Source organism: Rhinatrema bivittatum, chromosome 1, assembly GCF_901001135.1.
Source record: "Rhinatrema bivittatum chromosome 1, aRhiBiv1.1, whole genome shotgun sequence".
Lineage (NCBI taxonomy): Eukaryota > Metazoa > Chordata > Amphibia > Gymnophiona > Rhinatrematidae > Rhinatrema > Rhinatrema bivittatum.
The window spans coordinates 58,658,762-58,678,844 of NC_042615.1; the positions used below are offsets into that span (position 1 = coordinate 58,658,762).

At 40.9% G+C, this 20,083-nt stretch overlaps 1 protein-coding gene across 7 annotated transcripts in view; it reads right to left on the reverse strand.

Moving 5' to 3' along the window:
* Positions 1-20,083, reverse strand: part of FBXW7 (F-box and WD repeat domain containing 7) — an 808,352-nt gene that overhangs the window by 114,313 nt on the left and 673,956 nt on the right. For 6 of the 7 annotated variants that reach the window (XM_029607316.1, XM_029607232.1, XM_029607399.1 and 3 more), the window contains 2 exons: positions 7,385-7,467; positions 4,296-4,437 (listed from right to left, as the gene is read on the reverse strand). In XM_029607316.1, coding sequence (XP_029463176.1) covers positions 4,296-4,437; positions 7,385-7,467 — 225 coding nt within the window. Of the gene's footprint in view, positions 1-4,295; positions 4,438-7,384; positions 7,468-10,071; positions 10,594-20,083 lie in introns of those variants that run through there. The other variant, XM_029607646.1, reaches the window with a different exon arrangement.

Genomic DNA, 20,083 nt, shown 5'->3' on the forward strand with positions numbered 1-20,083 from the left:
GGATGCAGAGATGCTTTGTCAGTTGAGATGCAGGACAAATAAAAGCCCTAATGCTTGTAGGCTCAAAAGCGAGGAGAGAGGAGCATGGGGGAGGGGTGCTTTCCCTTTTAGCCAGTTTCACACATGACAAGTCCACTGTAAAGGGTAATGCGCCCCAGCTGCACTTAAACAGAGAGCAACAAGTTAATGATTACTTCAACACATAGCTTCAAGCTGAGAAACCACCTAAACTTAGAACTTGCTATCAAAACTAATGAAGGTGGTTTTTATAGGTGTTTGGATTATTGTACAAAAAAGGTGAAATACTGGTCTTTTGACTGTTAATAGAAAGACCTTTCAAAAACACAAAACAAATGAAGAAATAGTGATCAGGTAAGGACACAGTACATAGGGGCATGATTTTCTAAGGCATCTGTGCTCATAAGATGCAGTTTTATGAGCATAAATGGCTTTTAGAAAACTATCCCCGGGGGGGGGTTGTGCGCCTAAACGTACGAGCAGAAGCTATTCTGAGTGTACTTTTATGCGCATTGGAAAGAGATGCTCCAAGGGCAGAATCGCGACAGAGATCGCATTTATGTGGTTTTCGAAAGCATGCACATAAATCTACTCACACACATTTACTCCTGCTAGCAAGCAGGCCTATCTTGTGCTCTTTTCCACGTGTATTTTCTTCCTGCAGACTTTTTAAAAAATTACCTGCTTAAGGAGCCAAACCCTTTTATCACCGATTTACAAAATGAATTAGTAAGGACCACTCATTTAGGGGCCAATTTTCAGATTCCCTGGACTACATGCAGGTCTGCCGGTACTTTATATTCGTGACCTTGTACGCCCATTTACAAAGAGAAAGGTCTCGCAGAGTTTGCCTTTGAAGATCTGCCAGCACACTCACTGCGGATATAAAAGTCCCCACAAAATTTGAACCTGCTTTACAGCAAATGGAACATATGCATCAAAAGACACACATAGTGATTTCACGGCATGTGCTTTCCTTCCCCCTTCCATCCACAAGTAAAAATACGCACATGTTTATGTAAAAGCCTTACAAAACTATCCTCCCTTGAATAATTCCACATACACTTTGTAACAATCTGTCACCAAAAAAAAGGCCAGAAATGATTTCATTCACAAAGGCCTGCAGCAGAAGTATCATAAAAACTGCCAGAGGTGAAGAATATCAGAAAAGCATCAATTTATCCAAGATACATGCTGCTCGCTCTCAACAGGCAGCCAGCAAATAGAGTTACTTACAGGGACAGCATGCACAGGCCCAAGGAGGGAGGGAGCAAACGCAGCTGCCACTAGAGAGGCAGTCCCTACTGACCAACCAGCAGTGCTGACAGTGCTCTACTTGCCGAACAGCAGTGTCAAGAGTGCATTTGGTAGGCATCACCTATACAGCTCTGGATCTGGCAAGGGTCACCTGCACTACCTGGGTAGAGCATCTGGGGAGGGTACCAGAGACTACGGACATGTTAAAATGAGGAGAAAAAGGTGGGGATTTGGGGGGGGGGGGGGGGGGGTAGGGCATGGAACAGAAACAATTTTAAATGGAGACCTTATGTGGCCAGTGGAATATGAAAATTCAGGGTGGGAGTGGGAGGTTAGGGAAATCTTGCATGGGATCATAAGCATAATGCATCTTGCAGGAATAGTTAAACACAGATTACCTTTCTGTTCTCTCTTACCAATAAAAAAAAAAGCTTAACCGTACAAATTTAACTCACTAACCATAAAGCCCACTAGTAATCTTCAATTTCAAAAACCTTCTCTTAGTCATCCTTTTTTCTAATCAGATTAATCTCTAGATTATTACAGTAAAAGCCAACACAGAAACAGAACAGCAAGACATCTGCGTAAAATGTGACATTCCTATTACAGGCACACCCACACTCTGAACTACTATAAGAAAAGCACATCTGAACAAGGGATGACATTTCAGCATAGACTAAAGCTATCTGAGATGGTCTGTTTCTTCACTGTGCTGCCCACTCTTTGAAAAACAGGGTAAAAATGCCACACTGCAGCAAAAAAAATGGCATCAACTCATTTTACCAAGCTCTGGGATAATGTGCGTGCAGAAGCTACTTGCAGCTGGCACCAGATTCTTCCTTCTATTCATCTCACAATGGCGCATCCCTTCTTCAACATATTTTCTTTACAATGTTAAAACAATTACACCACAAAGCCCTAGACAGAGATTTTTTGTTTTAAAGATTTAACATAGATAATGGCAGCAAAAATTTGGGAGGATCTGTGAAAAGCAACCAAATTGATTTTTCTTTTCTGAATAGGTTTTTAAATGAACTTATCTAAAATCAGGTAACTTGTGGCAAGTCTCTTGGCCTTGCCTGTTTTAACTGCTGTAATTTGAAGGCCTGTCTATAGGAGACTTAGCAGCCCTGGTGGCACAAAGCAACAGCAACAGGAGAGAATATGGTTGCCACTATTATCCCACAACCAACTTTCAAACCTCTCATAACATTTATTGCCTATTGTTTTTCCAAGACTATAAAATATCCATTTTTAAATGGATTTTCTGAACTATTAAAAAGATAATTCTGTTACTTCCATGGCCCCAAAATGGACTGACACATTATTTTACTAGATGCTTGTCCATTATGTAAAACCAAATATTTAAAATACAGAGGTCTTTGCATAGATATACATTTATAATAGATCTATCATAAAATATTGGGTCAACCTGGGCCCTACTATAATCCTTTCTTTTCTGGGTTTTGGTTCACCATTTCGGTTTGTTCTTGCTTGGGTCTCATAGCATGGATTAGAGAATATACCAAGTTCTATAAAACAGAAGCCAAAGAGACCAGTCATAGTATACACAGAAACTAACCCATTTGGAGACATCACCCTGAGGCAAACATAATTAAATCCTTTAAGAACTTTAAATATCTGAGGAACACAAGCATGCTGTGCAAGACAAGAATCCAGAGGTGAGGGAGAACATGGCCAGAATATGCGCAGCTTCCTATTTACAAACACTGGGGTCCACGCAAATAATTGAGTGTTGATTCCAGAACAAATATTAGGCGGCATTCATTACTTTCCCGTTTCTCATTATGTTGGCACTTTGTACATAAATTTATCCTCAGATTACAAAGAAAGCTCATTAAAATTATCCCTGGTTATGTGCATTAGTCAAGCAAATTCTCTGAAATTTCAAAAACTGGAGGAGAGTCAAGATCCAGTATTAGCTAGCACAGGGTGCAACAGAAATCCTCTGCCCCTTCTTCTGTCATATACTAAGAACCAAAATGCCATTTTGGATAAATATGCATTTTCTATCAATTTAAGATTCTTGAGACAAGTGTAGGAATTAACAGGCTGAGGGCTTTAATCGAAAAAAAGACTTCTCATTTTGTGCCCATGGGGGAAAAAAAAAGGCTATTCAATAAGGCTCTGTCTCAAATGATGGCTACAAAAATATGTAATTCTAAATTAATTTCTTATATCATCAAAATAATTTTCAAATAAAACTATAGCTCCTGACAGTCATGTTTTAAAATCACAGTCACCTGCAGATAAGAAAACAGTAAATAGCAGTAAAGATTATCCTGGGAAACAAAACCAAACAAACCCACATTTTTGGTGAATCTTTAACTAAGTTAAATAGGAGTTAAATAGGAGTACATATGTATTTTCCTCACATCATAAGCTAAAACAAAATTACACTAGAAAATTAAACTGGCTTCTACTTCTAAATATATTTGATTATGTAATCTAATATGCAATGTAATACTGTTTCACAGTGATGTCACTTTTGATATGTACTGTAGTATCAATCCAAGAAAAACCTCACTAATAACTGCCTAACGCCTCATTCTTGCTCATGACCTGGAATGTAAAAAGCAGGAATACGTAATAGCAAAATGTAAACTGCTGCAATTTCAGCAGGTCCATACTAATGTGGGAAAATGTGTCTTGCTGATAAACAAATAGCACCTGCTGGATAGTATAAATAAAAATGAGATGCACACAGAATCCTCACTTACTCAATGTTAGATATTACAATAATATCTAACAAAAACAATGAATGAAAAATAGTTCAACTAAAATTGTGACAACAAACTAGTTTTCTTTCCTTTGGGACTGTACTCTTTGGTGGTCTACTTCAGCTGATTTTCTTCATGGCATCCACTCACAAAGTGGTTAACACACATAAAGTGAGTTATGATTAATCAGCATTATTCTGACTGCTTTTTCCAGTGTTCAGATCTGTTACTTGAGGTGGTTTTGCCATTTGTATTTCTGTGCTAAACATTTCTGCTTACCTGAAACATTTTGAGCCACTCCTGGAGCCCTGTGGGTGGCTGGACAGACGTAATGCGGCGTCGCTGCTGACCTTGCCCATTGGCTGCTCTCAGATCCCCAAAGGTGGTAGGTGTTGCTGAACATGGCACAAGCCCAGTAGTACTGCAACAAGTGAAGAGAGCAATGATAAGCATAGCCAAAGAACAGACTGACTGTACAAAAGGCCAAGGCTACTAAATCTTTACAATGAGAATTGTAATGTCAGCAGCAGGTCAGAAAGAGAAAGGGAGAACTCATTGATAAAGAAAATGGTACAAGAACTCTCTATCCAATGGGGCAACACATTCTCTCTCACTCAAAAGCTACAATCAATGCCTCATTAATTGGTTGGTTGGCAGGAGGTGCAAGTTAAATGCCAGTTTCTGTTTTGACCTCAATAGTGTGATAGTAGCATTGTGCTTTACTGCTTTTGCTGTGTATGCAAGATCTAAATCCAAGTATGGGAGTAAACCCACAAAAAAATTCACATTTCTGGTCAATGGCTCCCAGGATACCTTGCAGAATAGGTAACTATGAAGGGGCAAGAGTGAAGCATGGGTCAGTAAGCAGTACTATTCTATTGCATATTTTACACCTGCATTGCTTAGATGTTACAAGTTATTAGTAAACCAGATTATCTTCTCAATACTGGTTACTAAGCGACTGCTGTGTCAGGAACAAAAAGAAAGATGCAAATTTTTAAACTTCATTACTTGGGTTTTTGTTTTTTTATGGAACAGTCCATTTATATGACAAGGGTTTTATGGACCAATTTATCACAGAGCTCCTCAACTTGCTACTAGAGGCAAGATCTCTTACTGCTGTCATACATAGGAAAGTCAAGTTTTAATCTGTCCATAATATTTGCATAAACTGGTGAAGATAATATAGCTACCCTTCTTTAACATGAGTAATCCATCTGACATTAACTGTAAACAGGCAGTTCACAATGCCCTACTTCTTTCCATGACATCCCATGCAAATAACCTAGCGCATGCAAAACAAGTCTGGCAAAAACTTTACGGGCAGAATTAGACAAAAGAACTGTATATCCTGTAAGGCCACTACTAAACTGGACTGTAGTGGGTCCAAAATATGAAAAAATAAATAAAAGAATGAAATATTTTTAGGAATTCTACCAAAGAAATTAGTCTGTCTATGCAGTCTAAAGTAGTGTTTTTGAGGGTTCTCTAGCTTGAAGTGTTAAAAGTAAACTTGACTGGAAGATATGTTTTAGCAAGTACATGAAATCCCGATTTTAGTGAAAATAAAATTTAAAAACAAGTCAGATTTAAAAAAGTAAAAAAATAAAAAGTCAAGGAACAGAACTGATGTAACTTGGGTACTCAAGTTTTTCAGGACTTCTCTCCTCATACTGATTTTTTCTGCTGCCCATCTGATTCTTTTGTTCTTTCAGGTAGGGAAGAGAACTAATTTTCTAGACAGTCTAGATGCAGAAAACCACTAATGGTTAATTTCGCTCTAGCCCGTTAAAGCTCTTTCCTGTGCTATTTTAATAATTCTTGCCATCTGAACCACATATGGCTCTCAACACTACAGGCTGAGAATTGCTGCATTTCGGACCCCTTGGTACATTCACTACACATGGAAGCGCATTCAATTTAACAGTTATTCTGAACAGGTAACACAAGACTACTGCATCAATCATTCCGATGTCAAAACTAAAATAGGTCTTTGCGTTTGCTTTCTGATGCATGGCCATAAGCACTCTGTGGTTCAGCTCATTTTTAGTTTTTGATTATCACAGAATTCCCTGTGGCCAGATTTGGAAGCACTTTCATTTATTTCTGCACATTAGTTCTTTCCAATTCTTTCAGGTGGTTTTCAGAATTTTTGTTTTTAACAAATAAAATCTTTCCAAAAATGGAGATTAGTGAGGATCTGGAGAGTTTTTTTTTTACTTGTCCTCATTCACTAAGCATGTCCGCAACCTCTCGATTTTCCTAGTCTTACATGTGTTACAAGTTCTGGATCTAACAAAATGCAAAACCATCATGTTGCTTCCTGCCCTGCCTCTCCACACATACAAAAAGAGAACACCATCTCCACTATTTCAAATGCACCTCTCCTCTACTACAACATGTTCTTGTATAGTCTTTCTATCATTATTTTAAATGCGGAGGCCCAGCTGGAAATTACTGCCGGAAGAGATACTACCATAATTTAGCATCCACAAGAAACACATGTTCAAATATACATAAGCTCTGGGGGTCTGATGCTTCTCTCTCTCTATCAACAAAATAGTGGACTCCAAGATGCCATATTCTTGCTTACTATTAAAAAGGGCACTTCTTAAAGGGAAAACAAACAAAAGTGACTTGGTGCCTAGTATCTTCAGCAGATTAAGCCCTCAGAGCAGGAAAAGCTTTGCCAAATAATGAAATTAGAGGACAGACAACAATTTCATGTAAGTTTCATGGCAACTGGAGCCCTCATGTCAAGGTTTGTGAATGTGGAAATAACATGTTTGAAGGAAATGTAAAGCTTATGCAAATAATACAAAACACCAAGAGTCAAGCAAGCAAATATGTATGGTTTAGTTGCTTAGAAACATCTTCACTTACATGTACGTTCAGTTCAGCTCAACTACCCCAGCTGGCATAACTATTTTAAACATTTGTTCTCTTGCAGATTTGATCAGATTCTCAAATGTGCTTCATTAGATTCTGTCTACATTGTTTAACTTTAATACTACACTCATTTTACACATAATTTCTCAAGGGCATTAGGTATCTGCCTCCAGTCTTGAAAATTTTCTTAAAAGGAATCAAACACAATAAGGGGTTTTACTTTTAAAGAACTGCAGTGCACAATAGGCTGAATGCAGTTTTCCAGTCCAAAAAAAGAAAGACATCACTTTCCAGAAGTCTTGAAAAATCAACACGAAGTTACGTCATTTAAGTTGTTCTTATTAAAGACCCTGGCTGCAGCAGTCCTTTACAGCTGAAATGGAAAGTAATGCTGATTTCAAAGTAGACAAGAGGCTCAGCAGCTGGAGATACAGGCTGTACATTAGCATCATGACCAAAGGATCTGTTAATTTAATTACCTTGTATACTCTGAGCCTTTGCAGGGTTTCTTTCCCAAAGAGAAAGAGCGGACCTCAGAGCCATGGTCCAACTTTCTCTTCATCTAAAAGGAGCATAAAAAAGGGGAAAAATAATTATTCATACTGACAGACTAATTCATGTTGATGTTATCTAAAAGGTTAGATCAGTTGTTTTTTTTCTCCATACTTTGATATTATAGCCATCTGCAACTGTAACAGGAAACACCGTCCAAAAGGAGAAATCCTTTCAAAACTTTTTTTTTGTCTTTCTGTTGTATTGAGAACTCTTTTGGGACTAAAGCAAACATTTTTACTAGTACTTTCCCCATCTGAAATGTTTAGATATTTTGTATTCCTATCACATGGTAACCTGATGAGCTCCTTACAGAGCACAGCTTTGGAATATTCAGGGAAGAACATCCATTACGCTTCAATGACCAATCCAAACACTTTAATGAAATGCTAAACTGGGAACTCCAAATACCAGGAGGGCAGAGAAGCAAAGACTCTCTTCTTTTTATGATAAACAAATGACCATTCCCCCTTCTTTCCTCTCTTGAAAGTGCTCTCTAACCCTTCCAAACCTGCCTATGTTTGAGAGCTGCTGTGAGGAAGAGCTGAAGATGCTCTCTCAATCTGCTGTTGAATGTATTGAAGTGCATTTGCTTCTCCTCACTACATGTCAAACATTCTTGATTCTCTATCCAGAACACAACAATTTGAAATTTTGCATTTCATAAAAAGAATGTAATAGAACATTTGCAATTTAATATACTATGGAACAGCAAAGGGTGGTGGCTCTAGTGAATCAAGCTTCTAGTGCTACAAGCTATTAACATGATCAAAGAATCAGTAATTAGCATAAAACTATTAAAGGAGATTCAGAGACCTTCTCTCAGTACCTAAGAGCAGGAAACTAACCATTAGCATTGTTCATGTTGCCAGTCAACTAAAGGCTGCCAACATATGCAGCAAGCAATGGCACATAAGAGGTTTAGTTTTTTACCTTCCGTTCAAGTTATGGCAAAATGCTATGTTTGAAGAGAATAAATGTTTTGAAAAAACAATGCATACTGCACATCATTATTTGGTTTTTTTTCTTCTAAGTTTGTTATTCATTTAAAATTACTATTCATTAAATGCTGTATATATGAAAAGACCTATGGCAATGGTGGTCTCTCCAGGTATAAAATACAGCATCCAGGATTTATTCTGCACAATTCCATATATTTACAACATAAGGAGGATCTTTTTAGACAGGTGTTTAACAGTATCTGTTAGAATCTATTACATGATTTGAGTAGAAAAACAAGCTGAATCTGTACTCCATTTTGGTTTGGTTAAGTTTATAAAGCCCAAACCATTCCCAACTGTGAATCTTCAACAGTTCTGATCTACAAATCCCAGGCAGCATTTTAAATTTTGTTAGATTCTGAATAAAAGAAGACAACTGTGACACTACACAATTTTCTTAATATACACTAATGGTTTATTTGTAGGTAAGGTCAGTCATGTTAAATGATTATGACTTGGCCCCTTTCTTCTTGGTCGATGCTTTACATAACATTATACATTTCTCTTTCTCCCTACACAAACATAATTCCCTTCCTTTCCAATTATCCCCAACCCATAAAAACCACACAGGACACTGTTCACTGAAGAATAAACAGGCCATTTTTTTTTTATTAGGAGGTATAAGTTAGCAAAACCACTACAAATACCTTGCATACTGTACAAAACCTATTTGTTATTTTTTATTTAAATTCCTTTATTAAACCAAAATCTCAGCTGTTTCGTGTCAAAAATTATTAAGACCCTTCATTAGGAAGTTTCTAAACTCGAATAAAATACTTCATATTCTCATTCCATAACCCCGTAAGCGTATGGAAAACAAATTAGGGAGACTACCAAAACCCCTCCTATTAGGCGAGGTGGGAATCACCCTGTTCTTGTGAAGCAATAGGCGGTCATGGTTGTGAAAGAACAAGCTCCCCAAAATTCCTGCTGTATTATTCAGAGGAACTTTCTCCGCTTTTGACTTCGGTTAGTGCATATGTCATGGCTTTTTATCATGTTCCTGCATGCAGAGCAACTACCCTAGCAGAATAGTAAAAGGCAACTTTACACTCAGCTGCCGTCCTGATAGCATGAATCCAGAAGACCGCCCTATATAACGTAAAAACAGATATAGCCTCATAAAAGACAGAGCACAGCTGTACACGGCATAGATTTGCGTGAATTAAGATTAATATTTTACTGAGTACATGCCGCGTATTTTAGGGAAGCCCCAGGTTTCCACAAACGCTTGGCACAGCATATCTAATATGAGATCGACAAAACATGAGGTTATTTACCCCTTGACCACATTCAGTCTAGCAAAGGGCTACCACCCGCTAAGTCAAAACAACAGTATAAGGTATATTTAAGAAAAACCAAGTAGCCGCGAAGTGCTTGCAGGTCACCATATATACTAGCCCTGCGATTCTAAAGTCGAACGCTTCACACCACTCGCTTTCTGCAAAACGTTACATCTGCACCTTGCCCTATTCATTTGCCTTGAAACAGCGTGCAAAATGCCAGGCGGCAGCTCACAGCCAAGAGGAAGCATGCTACAACCATCGCGAACGATTCGCCTTTCCCAGCCAAAAAAAAAAAAAGAAAAGAAGCTGCAGGCACGGCTTACTTACTTTGTAAAAAATCATTTTTAAAGTGCCGTAGAAACCCATGATTTCTGTCTAGTTTGCCTTCAGTGAATCCCAGAGCCCCAGTGCGTCCGCCCGCTCGGTAGTGCACGACGATCAAACCCTCTCTCAGGTAGGTATGTCACAAAGTCTGATGTGGACATGCTCGGGCACGTCACAAATGAAGCTCGGGCGGCAGAAGCGGCGGCGGCGGCAGCAGCAGCCGGGGATCGCTAGCACACTGCTGCTCCGAGCCACACACGCAGGTAGGCAGCAAGCGAGAAAGGGAGAAACCACGACCTCTCCCCGAGCCTTGGCAACGGATTCCTCCCTCTGCAGCCGAGGGATCGGATTACAGCCTCCCTCGCCCGCGGAGGTGAAATGGTGCAGTCCGGGCTTCGGCAACGCAAGCTTCACATCAATTATGGGAGGCTGAGCGCCAGGGAGCCTCCGAGCCGCGAGCGGGGGGAGGGAGGGAGGGAGGGAGGGAGCGGGCGCTCCTGCAACGCCCCCGCCCCCTCCTCTGAGCTGAGGGTTTGGTTTTTTTTTTCATGTTGCTTTTTCGTCACTTTGGAGGCAGGTGGAATGTTCCCAAGGACTTGCTCTGCACTCTCTGGGGATTATCCAACGGCAGGGAGCACACAAACTCGTTTAAAATCTAGACGATTCTTTTTTTTTTTTTTTTTAATAAAAGATCTTTATTAGCATATTTTGTGGAAATATCAATGAACAATTACACCCCACGTCCCTCAAAATTAAAACAAATCCCAGTATCATTTGAAAAATGAAACAAAAAAAACCCCAAACAAACCCGGAATCTCAATTGGCCAAGGAACACCTGTTCAAAACATTCTTTGCTAGCTAAACAGACTACACTGGATTAAAGGATTTATGAGGAGATACTCCTGTTATAATGTTTGAAAACTAAGTTTGTTCTGTTGAGGTACCGTCAGTTTGTCACCATTACGATTCTAGTAAATTAGGGTGCCATTAAACTGTTACTAGATGCACGTTAATACAGATTGCTTCAATATAATACATCCAACGGGGGATTAAAAAAACAAACCCAGAGAGTGGGACCCTGCACACTTGGATGCTTGCACCTTTCCAGCCCTGGCCATCACCCTCCCTTACTCATATCTTTGGTATAAGGGGGTAAAGTGGCTCCCAGCGTTCTGCTACAAAAACCTGGCCACTGGCAGGAGATCACTCCTCGTCCCTAACTGGGCAGCTGCAGCAGATACTTAATAAGTGGCATAGCCAAAACAGATTTTTTGGGTGGGCACAAGTTTAATATGGGTGGGCTGTAGACATGCAGGTCTGAGACTTACTAGTTGTATTCTTATTGATAAATAATGTCATACTATACCCTACAATGGCTTTCTAAGTAGTTTGCATCATGTATGAAACTTTAAAACGTTACCTCAATTATTTCAAGGATTTACCAGAATTAAACATTCATTATGAATCTGTATTAATTTATTTTATATTTATTGCAGTTTATAAATGCACAAGTATATTGTGTAAAAAGCAAACAGATCCAATCAATCATGTAATAAAACTAAAACTAATGTATTCTTTCATGAATCCTCTTTGTAGAAAGCCAGAAATCATCATAACTACAATAAAATATCATTAATCACCAGAACAGGTGCAGAGCAGAGCTAGGAAAATTCACATTACAACCTATATGAAAAAAAATATTCAAACTCTGGTGTCACCTCAACAAAAAAAATATCCCTCCACTGCTATTTTGTGAAGTAACAAACTTCTGCAAAGAAAGACATGTAGAACCTTGCCATAGCATACAGTCACAGCACTGACACTCAGGTCTCAAATAACAGCAACCTTATGAAAAAGCAGCAATGCAAATACTACACCAGGCCCTAGAACATTAATACATCACCTACAGGAAGAACAGAACAAGCTGGACTGTTACAGAGAAATTAAACGCTAGCAGAAAAAATGCACATTCCCAAAGATGGCATTGTCCAATTGCTAAAATCTCAAAATATACATATATATATATATATATATATATACACACACCTTTGTTGTCTCATCTTGTATTTTTCTAATCAGTTGGTCACAGTCTCTTTTTCCCATTTTTCCCTTGATGCTCATTTCTTAATTCATTTTCAGTGTCTCTTCTCCTACTGTCTTCTTCCCTTCTTCCCTCACACACACACTTTCTCTCACAGACTCCCTCACACACACAAGCTCTCACTCTCACCTCCCAGTCTCCCATTCTTATGCACACAGACACACACACATTCAAGCTCCTGTTCTCACCCACATACACGGCCTTTTCATTAGGCACAGCCAAAGTTCTACTTCCGCCGCCACAGGGTTGGGAAGTGATCCCATGACAGCCTTGCCACTCCAGCCCTCCTCTTCGTCGTCACAGGGATGGGATCCTGTGATGACCTTGCTTCTTCTGAGGGATCTCCGTGATGGCATTGCTCCAACAAGCCTCTTACGGTTGGGTGGGCCATGGCCCACCCAGGCCCACCCTTAGCTATGCCACTGTACTCAATTACTATTAAACTAACCAATCTCTAGCCATAAACAGCTAGATGTTTAAATATTTAACCCTGATAACTTCCTTTTCCTATAGTGCAACATCATTAGTTAGCAAGGGAATAAACCTACCCTACACCATTAACTTCATTACTTCTTAGAAATAAAGGGCAGCAAATACATTGTAAGTGATAAAGAACGTAAATGCAGGGCTGGTTGCAAGAGTATTTAGTGCCCTAAGTGAACCTTCAGGCATGCAGCCCCCATCCTCAATGTATCTATTGGTAGAGCTCCAGCAGACTGCTCCCTTCTTTGGCAGTATTGGGTCTCATGCTGGTGGGATTTTGCTGTTTCCCCCCCCCCCCAATGTTTCCTAATGGAAACGTCGGCCCTGCTTAAAAGCTAGTCAAAAAAACACCTTTTATTGGAGGAACATGATGTGTCACCTACAACTTGTTTGCTGCCCTTTATTTCTACATACCAAAGTAGACTAACAGGCAATCACATGACTTCATCTTCTATATTTCATATGTAACACATACATACCCCTCCTGGATGGGGCACATAATATATGAAGGGGTCTGGCACTCTTTATGACTAAGGATCAGTCTCTTGGAGAGAGTTCAAAAAGGAAAAAGGTCAACAGATGGTGTGGTGGACCACTCAGAGGCAGAAAAGGGAATAATACACTCTCCTGAGCTAGAGCAGGGAACCCCATGCCTGGAGGATCCCCATTGTAGACCGTGTCCCCACTATTTCTGTTGAAGGCTGGCCATCTCTGTACCCCAAATAAAATACATACAGGGTTATATATCAATAACAGGTAACAGTTTAATTTCTGGGATAACCAGCAACTATGTACAGGACAGTAAGGACTGACAGCAAAAATGGTTAGAGCCTACAGGTGTTTATGGCTTAAGTACAACTTTAGGTTTACACAATAAAGATCTTCAACCAGCTTGTTGAATTGTTTGTAGGAATTACTCTAACAATATTCATAATACACTTTTCCTCTCACCCAGAAAACATGTTAATCATCACTCAGAACCTTTGCTTTTCTTCAAAACCACCTTAGGACATGGTAATGCCCTGCTTCCCAATTTCCAGTCACAACGTTCCCAGCTTCAAAGCTTCAAGTATTTACACCTGCCCCACCTAAGCACTTCCATCAGTGGTTCTCAGCACCTCCATACCTCTTGAAGTGTGGCCTGGACTTCCCTGGCATCCCAGGTACACTTTTTCCTATTTGCCCTTCTCTTCAACAGCAACCTGTCCCCAGGCAAGGGCCAACTCCACTTGAAACCTTTGCCTTTAAGGTAACGCAGACCAGGTCCCGTGGTACTTCCTGGGGAAATTTAAAAGAAACATTTCCCTGCTGCCTTGGGTCTTTCCCCTTGAAAGGTAAGCCCCTGCAGTGTTCTCGCCAAGTGGAGAGGTCCCAGGGCTTCATCAGCCAAACTGGCTGCTTCTTTCCATCCCTAGACCATGGTGGATTTTTTTTTTCACCAAAATTGGAATCATAATTTATAGTCCTAAAACCACTCGCCAAAGAGGATCTTCTTTCCCATCCTCTTAAACGAAATACTCTTTAGAACTCATTAACCAACTACACCTGAAAACTTCTCTCCATAGACTTCATGGACAGGACATATACATGGTCTTTATAACCACTTACACTGCCATCTGGTGGCAATTTCCCAAACTGGCAGGCCTTCAATGTGTTCACCAAAATATCACAACTTCAAAATCTATACTTCCAGGAACAGGTCAAAAGTCTCCGTCCTTAAACATTTCCGAGGTGGGACCCATCAGATTTATTAGAATATGTTTGTGTCACTTGTGGGCATTGAAGCCACTATACAATTCTAAGCTGGAGTAATTTGGGGGTAGAATTAGGGATGCTGAGCCATAGAGATATGAATCCATATCTTCTGTACACACAGCGTGGTGTGATTGGAGAAAGTCAATAGGTAGGTGGACTGAACCATTTGTTAAACATTCTCCATTAGAGGTGCCAAAATGATTCATTCCTGTTTTTCAATATAGACTAGTTTGTTTTATTGCATGTTATTAGTATGTATATTTTCACAGTTCTTGGTCTTGGATAATGGGTAAAGCAGGTATAAATCTTTATAAATAAATACATTTAAATAAATATCAAGTTTGCTTATGGTAAATGGGGTTCTCCATTGTCAAGAGGATAATTAGCCATGAAACAGGGTAATGTCATCCGACAGCACCAAACGGACCCATCTCTCTAGCTCAGTAAGGGGTAGATTTTATAACATGCTCGCCGGCGCACGCATGTTATAAAATCAGGTGGCCAAGCACACCGGATTTTATAATCCGCGAGCGCAAGTGTGGGTGGCGCACGCAAGGGGGGGTGAATTTATTCAAAATCTGCGTGGTGACGCAATTGGGCCTTCCCCAGTTCCCTCCCAGTCCACTCCAGTTAAGGAGCGGACTGGGAGGGAACTTCCCTAACCCCCTGCCTAACCTTCCTTCCCCTCTCCTCCCCACCCACTAAAGCTAACCTACCTTGCCTGATTTTTTTAATTTTATCACTTGCTGCTCCTTGGAAGCAGAAGTATTTTACGTGCGCCGGCCAGCTGCCAGTACGCACTTCCCTGGGGTAGCGGCTAATGGCCGCTGCCCTGGCAGGCCTCCATCCTACCCCGCCCTGCCCCTTTGTAGAGGTCCGGCACTTCTGCGCGTACTGGGGTTCACACGCATGGCTGGGCCTTGCACACGTCGCACAAATTTTCAAAGGGACCCAGCCACGCGCGTAAACTCTGGATTTTACACATGCAGGCCTGTTAAAATTTGGCCTTAAATTTTTATTTCTGAGCTTGCGTGGGAGTTCATGTACACCAACTGCCTCATGAGCACTTCAGTTGTCTATAGAGCTTAGCTTTAGCTAGCCTACTCTCTAGGGAGGTGAGCGGGTATTAAGCATGGCTAATTCATCCTGCTGTCTATGAAGAGTCCCATTTATGGTAAGCAAACTTGCTTTCTTCATTGAAAGCAGGGTAAATTAGCCATTAGATGTGGAGAGTCTCAAGCTGAGGATTGCATGGTGGATCATTTACTGAAAAATCAAACCAGCTCACCCATGGAAAGGGGATACTAGGTGAACAGGCTGCGCAAAAGTGCTTGTCCAAAGCTACTATCATTTCTGGAGAAATTATCTAGACCATAATGGGACGTGAAAGTGCACACAGGTAACCAAGTTGCAATTTTGCAGATGTCTTCAATGGACACGATTCTTAGGTAATCCACTGAAGTAGCCATGGCTCTCATTTGAGGAGCCTTGTCCAAATCTGGGATCTGGAGGCCAGCTACAGCATAGCAATGTGCGATACAGTTAGTTAGCCAGTTTGATAATATCCGCTTCGCAACAGCTATTCCCAGTTTGCTAGGATCATAGGAGAAAGGCCCAATGATGTGGTTGAGTTCTCTTCAGGTAATAAGCCAAGGCCCTTTTACAGTCCAGTGAATAGAGGACCTTCTCCTCCTTTATGGGCATGAAGTCTGGAAAAACACATGGGTAAAAACAATGGCTTGATCCAAAAAGCAGAAACTTAAGGTGAACATGGAGCATCACCCTGTTGTGGAAAAACTGTAACTATGGAGAACAATGAACAAATACTTGTAACTCACTGACTCTTCTAGTCAAAGTGATGGTGACTAGAAACACCATTTTCCAAGTAAAAACTTTAAGGATGCTGATTCCAACAGTTCTTAGGGAGGCGTAGTCAATTGTGCCAAAACAATATCGAGATCCCATGTCACTTGCTAACCAGAGGTTTTGTATGTCACAAACCCCTCAAGAACTTTGATCCCAGAGGACAGATAGAGATAAAAATTTCCATCCACTTGAGGGTGGTAAATGCAATGTCACTGAGATGCACTTTGACCGATGACATACTAAGGCCTGAAGAGGAGAGGTAAGGGAAGTATTGAAACATCTTTTGGTGCATGGGTGAATGGGTTCCAGTAGACTCCTTGACACCAAGATGAAAAATGCTTCCATTTAAAACTGCATACTCTTCTGATAAATGGCTTACTGGCCAAAATCACAATGTCCTCAACCTCCTTAGATAGCAACAATATCCAGGCTGTCAAGCTGAGGGAGAGGAGGTTCAGGTGACAAAGATGACTCTGCTCCTGAGTTAGTACAGCTAGTTCCCAGAAGAATCAGAGGGTGGGCTGATAAACTGATGACACAAGAGAACCACACTTGCCTAGGCCAAGCTAGAGCAATGATGATAAGATGTATCCAGCCTTTGAATACCTTCTATACTATTCTCACCACCAATGGAAGCAGAGAAAAGGCATACAGCAGACCTGAGCAAAAAAAAGTGTCTGAATTTGCTTTGAAGAATGAAGCAAAATTTGTTGAATTTCCTGTTGTTTTCTATCACAAACAGGTTGATTAATAGGGGAACTCGTTGCATCAAATGCTTCATACACTGACTAGATGAGATGATGCTCACACACATCTGCATCTAGCAGAGCCTGCTGATAGCCTTCCTGCTCCCCAGAGAGAGAGTCTATCAGCGGCTTCAACTTCTCAATGCAGTCGAGTAAGTATTGTACCACATATAGTTGGTAGGCGGCAATACAGCATTGAGCACTGAGCTCCAGAAGACTTTCTTCCCAAAGTTGTCTTACAGCTTAGGGTCCTTACCTTGGGTAAGGGCAGTGGAAAAAAATTCTGGTCTTTTTTTGTTTGTTTGTTTCAGTGCCAACTCCATAACTATTGACTGGTGCTATAACTGAACCACTTCAAACCCTGGAGATTGTTGGACTTTATAATTAAGATCCAATTTCCTGGCTACGAGGGGGCAAAAGGCCAGAGGCCAGATTATCCTACATTTTCATTTTAATTTCCTGCATGATTGAATGAACTAGGATTCCTGCAGGCTCAGATGGCATTTTCAAAATCGGAAGTATCCTGAAGTCCTCTAGGGATGAATCTTTGCTCCTATGGATGTTGACTCCAATCACTTTACTCAGCCTGGAATTTAGAGTACAAGAAGTCTTCCAGCAGAAATAACAGTTCTGGCTGGTCAGGTACAGGGTCTGGGGGATCCCTGTAGATCCTCTCTCTGAACTGAGAGATAAAGAAACTAGCCCATAACCCCCATTAAAGACAATGGTGATGAGAGCAGTGTCCTTGGTCACTTCAGAGGGGAATACATTCTGGACATATTACAACCAGTGGTATTCCATGCTCTATTCTCAGATTGACTGGATTCTTCTGCAGAGAGGGATGGTAGATGAGGGATAGTTGCTACCACTGGGACCTCTAATGAAAGCTCCCAAGGCGAGAGTGATTCATCCTTGTGGTAACAAATCTGATATTCTGGATAGGAGAGGTCAAAAGGTGTCCTACTTGTCACTGGCCATCAAGAAAGTCTTCACCAATTCAGCCACCTGGTCTATGGACTATTGAATCCTTTGACCTGGAGTTGGGAAAGAAACATCTTTTTCTGAAACCAATATAGGGTCACTCTCCTAAGAATCATGTACTACATTCCAGAAAGAGACACCCTTCTGGGTTAATGGCACTGGTGACTGCATAGAGACCAGAAGCGCAATGGAGTATATCAGATCTCCAAACAGAATCCACAGGAGTGAAAGAGGAGGAGCTCCAGAAGATTTGGGATTGGTCCAAGGAGGCAAGACGGAGATAAAGGTGACAACATGGAGGAAGGTAATGGTAAGGAGTCTCCTTCAGGTTCCTCCAACACTTAACAGAGTATGTTGACAGCGCTGAGGCTTGGTAATGCAAGCTTTGGCAGTGCCAACAGCAATGCTAGCTCCAATGAATGGCATTTCTTTTTCTTCTGCACCAACAAAATCTGTTAACAGGGAGAAGCTGGGTGTACAGAGGACCTTGCTTGCTTCTGTACTTGACCTCTGAGGTATGGTGAAACCAGAGTCTGGCGCTGCAGGTGGAGGACAAGCAAAGCTCCTGCTCAACTTGGTGCGGAGGGAGCCCATAGAAGTCCTGCTCTGAGAGGAATAACAGCTCAGAATTTTCACCATCCTGCCAAGTTCTTCCATCTTCTAAGCCTTGTTCCTGTGGGACCTCAGTGACATCACCACCATGTTATCACCGCTGAGCAAGATTTGTTGGAACATCAACTGTTGTGTAAAGAGTAGTCTTTTGAGTGACTGCAAGTTCTGTTCTTTAAGGGCCCAGACACTACTGCTTCACCCCATTCAGAATGAACCAACTGGAGCTGAACTATATTGTATCAAGCCTCAGTGTCACTAAGCATGTATCCCCTCTCCATAATGAGGACACTGTGGGGGGGGGGCACTATATACATTTATTACTTTACGCTCTGGCAAGTTAAGAATACTCCTCATTACCTCAAATCCTCTGTCAAGGCATTAACAATCAGAAAATACCCTTCTACTCAAACAATAATAACCAATGGGTAAGGCATGCACTAGCAGTTAATGCTCAGTCTGGAGGAGAGAGTCTAAGGTAAATTGCCCAAAGGTTCAACTGGGGTATTGCCTTTCCTTGACTGGAGAGGTCATATGGCAGTTGCACTGCACAGTACTAAGGACAGCCCTGCTGTGTAGGCCAGCATCAGGAGGATGGAGCTGATTTTGGCACTTGAGCCCACGTCTTTCCTACACCAACTCTCTCCCAAAGTAGGCAAAGCTGAAACTGCTGAGCCATTCATGGGCCCAGCTGCTAGAAAAGCATGGTGGCTCCAGATTGTCAGCTTGTCAGGGAGCTTTGAAAAGCTATGTATTTCATTACTGCACCAGCCCAGAGACAGTCCTGGTTGTAAACAAACACAATGCCAGGAGCCAATACAGACTGAAGAATAGTAAATCACCTGGACCAGATGGTATAGACACCAGGGTTCTGAAAGAACTAAAAAATGAAATTTTAGACCTATTTCAATTAATTTGTAAACTATCATTAAAATCATCCGTTGTATCCGAAGACTGGAAGGTAGCCAATATAACCCCAATATTTAAAAATGGCTCCAGGAGTGATCCGGTAAACTATGGACTGGTGAGTTTGACTTCAGTGCCGGGAAAAATCATGGAAACTGTTAGAAAGAAAAAAATTACAAAACATTTAGTTAGACATTGTTTAATGGGATACAGCCAGCATGCATTTACCCAAGGGAAGTCTTGCCTCACAAATCTACATTTTTTTGAAGGGGTGAATACACCTGTGGACAAAGGTGAACCAGTAGATGTGATGTATTTGGATTTTCACAAGGCATTCGACAAAGTCTTTCATGAGAGGCTTCTAAGAAAATTAAAAAATCATGGGTTAGGAGGCGATGTCCTTTTGTGGATTGCAAACTGGTCAAAAGACAGGAAACAGTATGATTAAATGGTCTGTTTTCACAACTAAAAAAGATAAACAGTGGAGTACCTCAGGGATCTGTACTTGGACAGGTGCTTTTTATATATTTATAAATGATCTGGAAAGAATATGACAAGTGAGGTGATC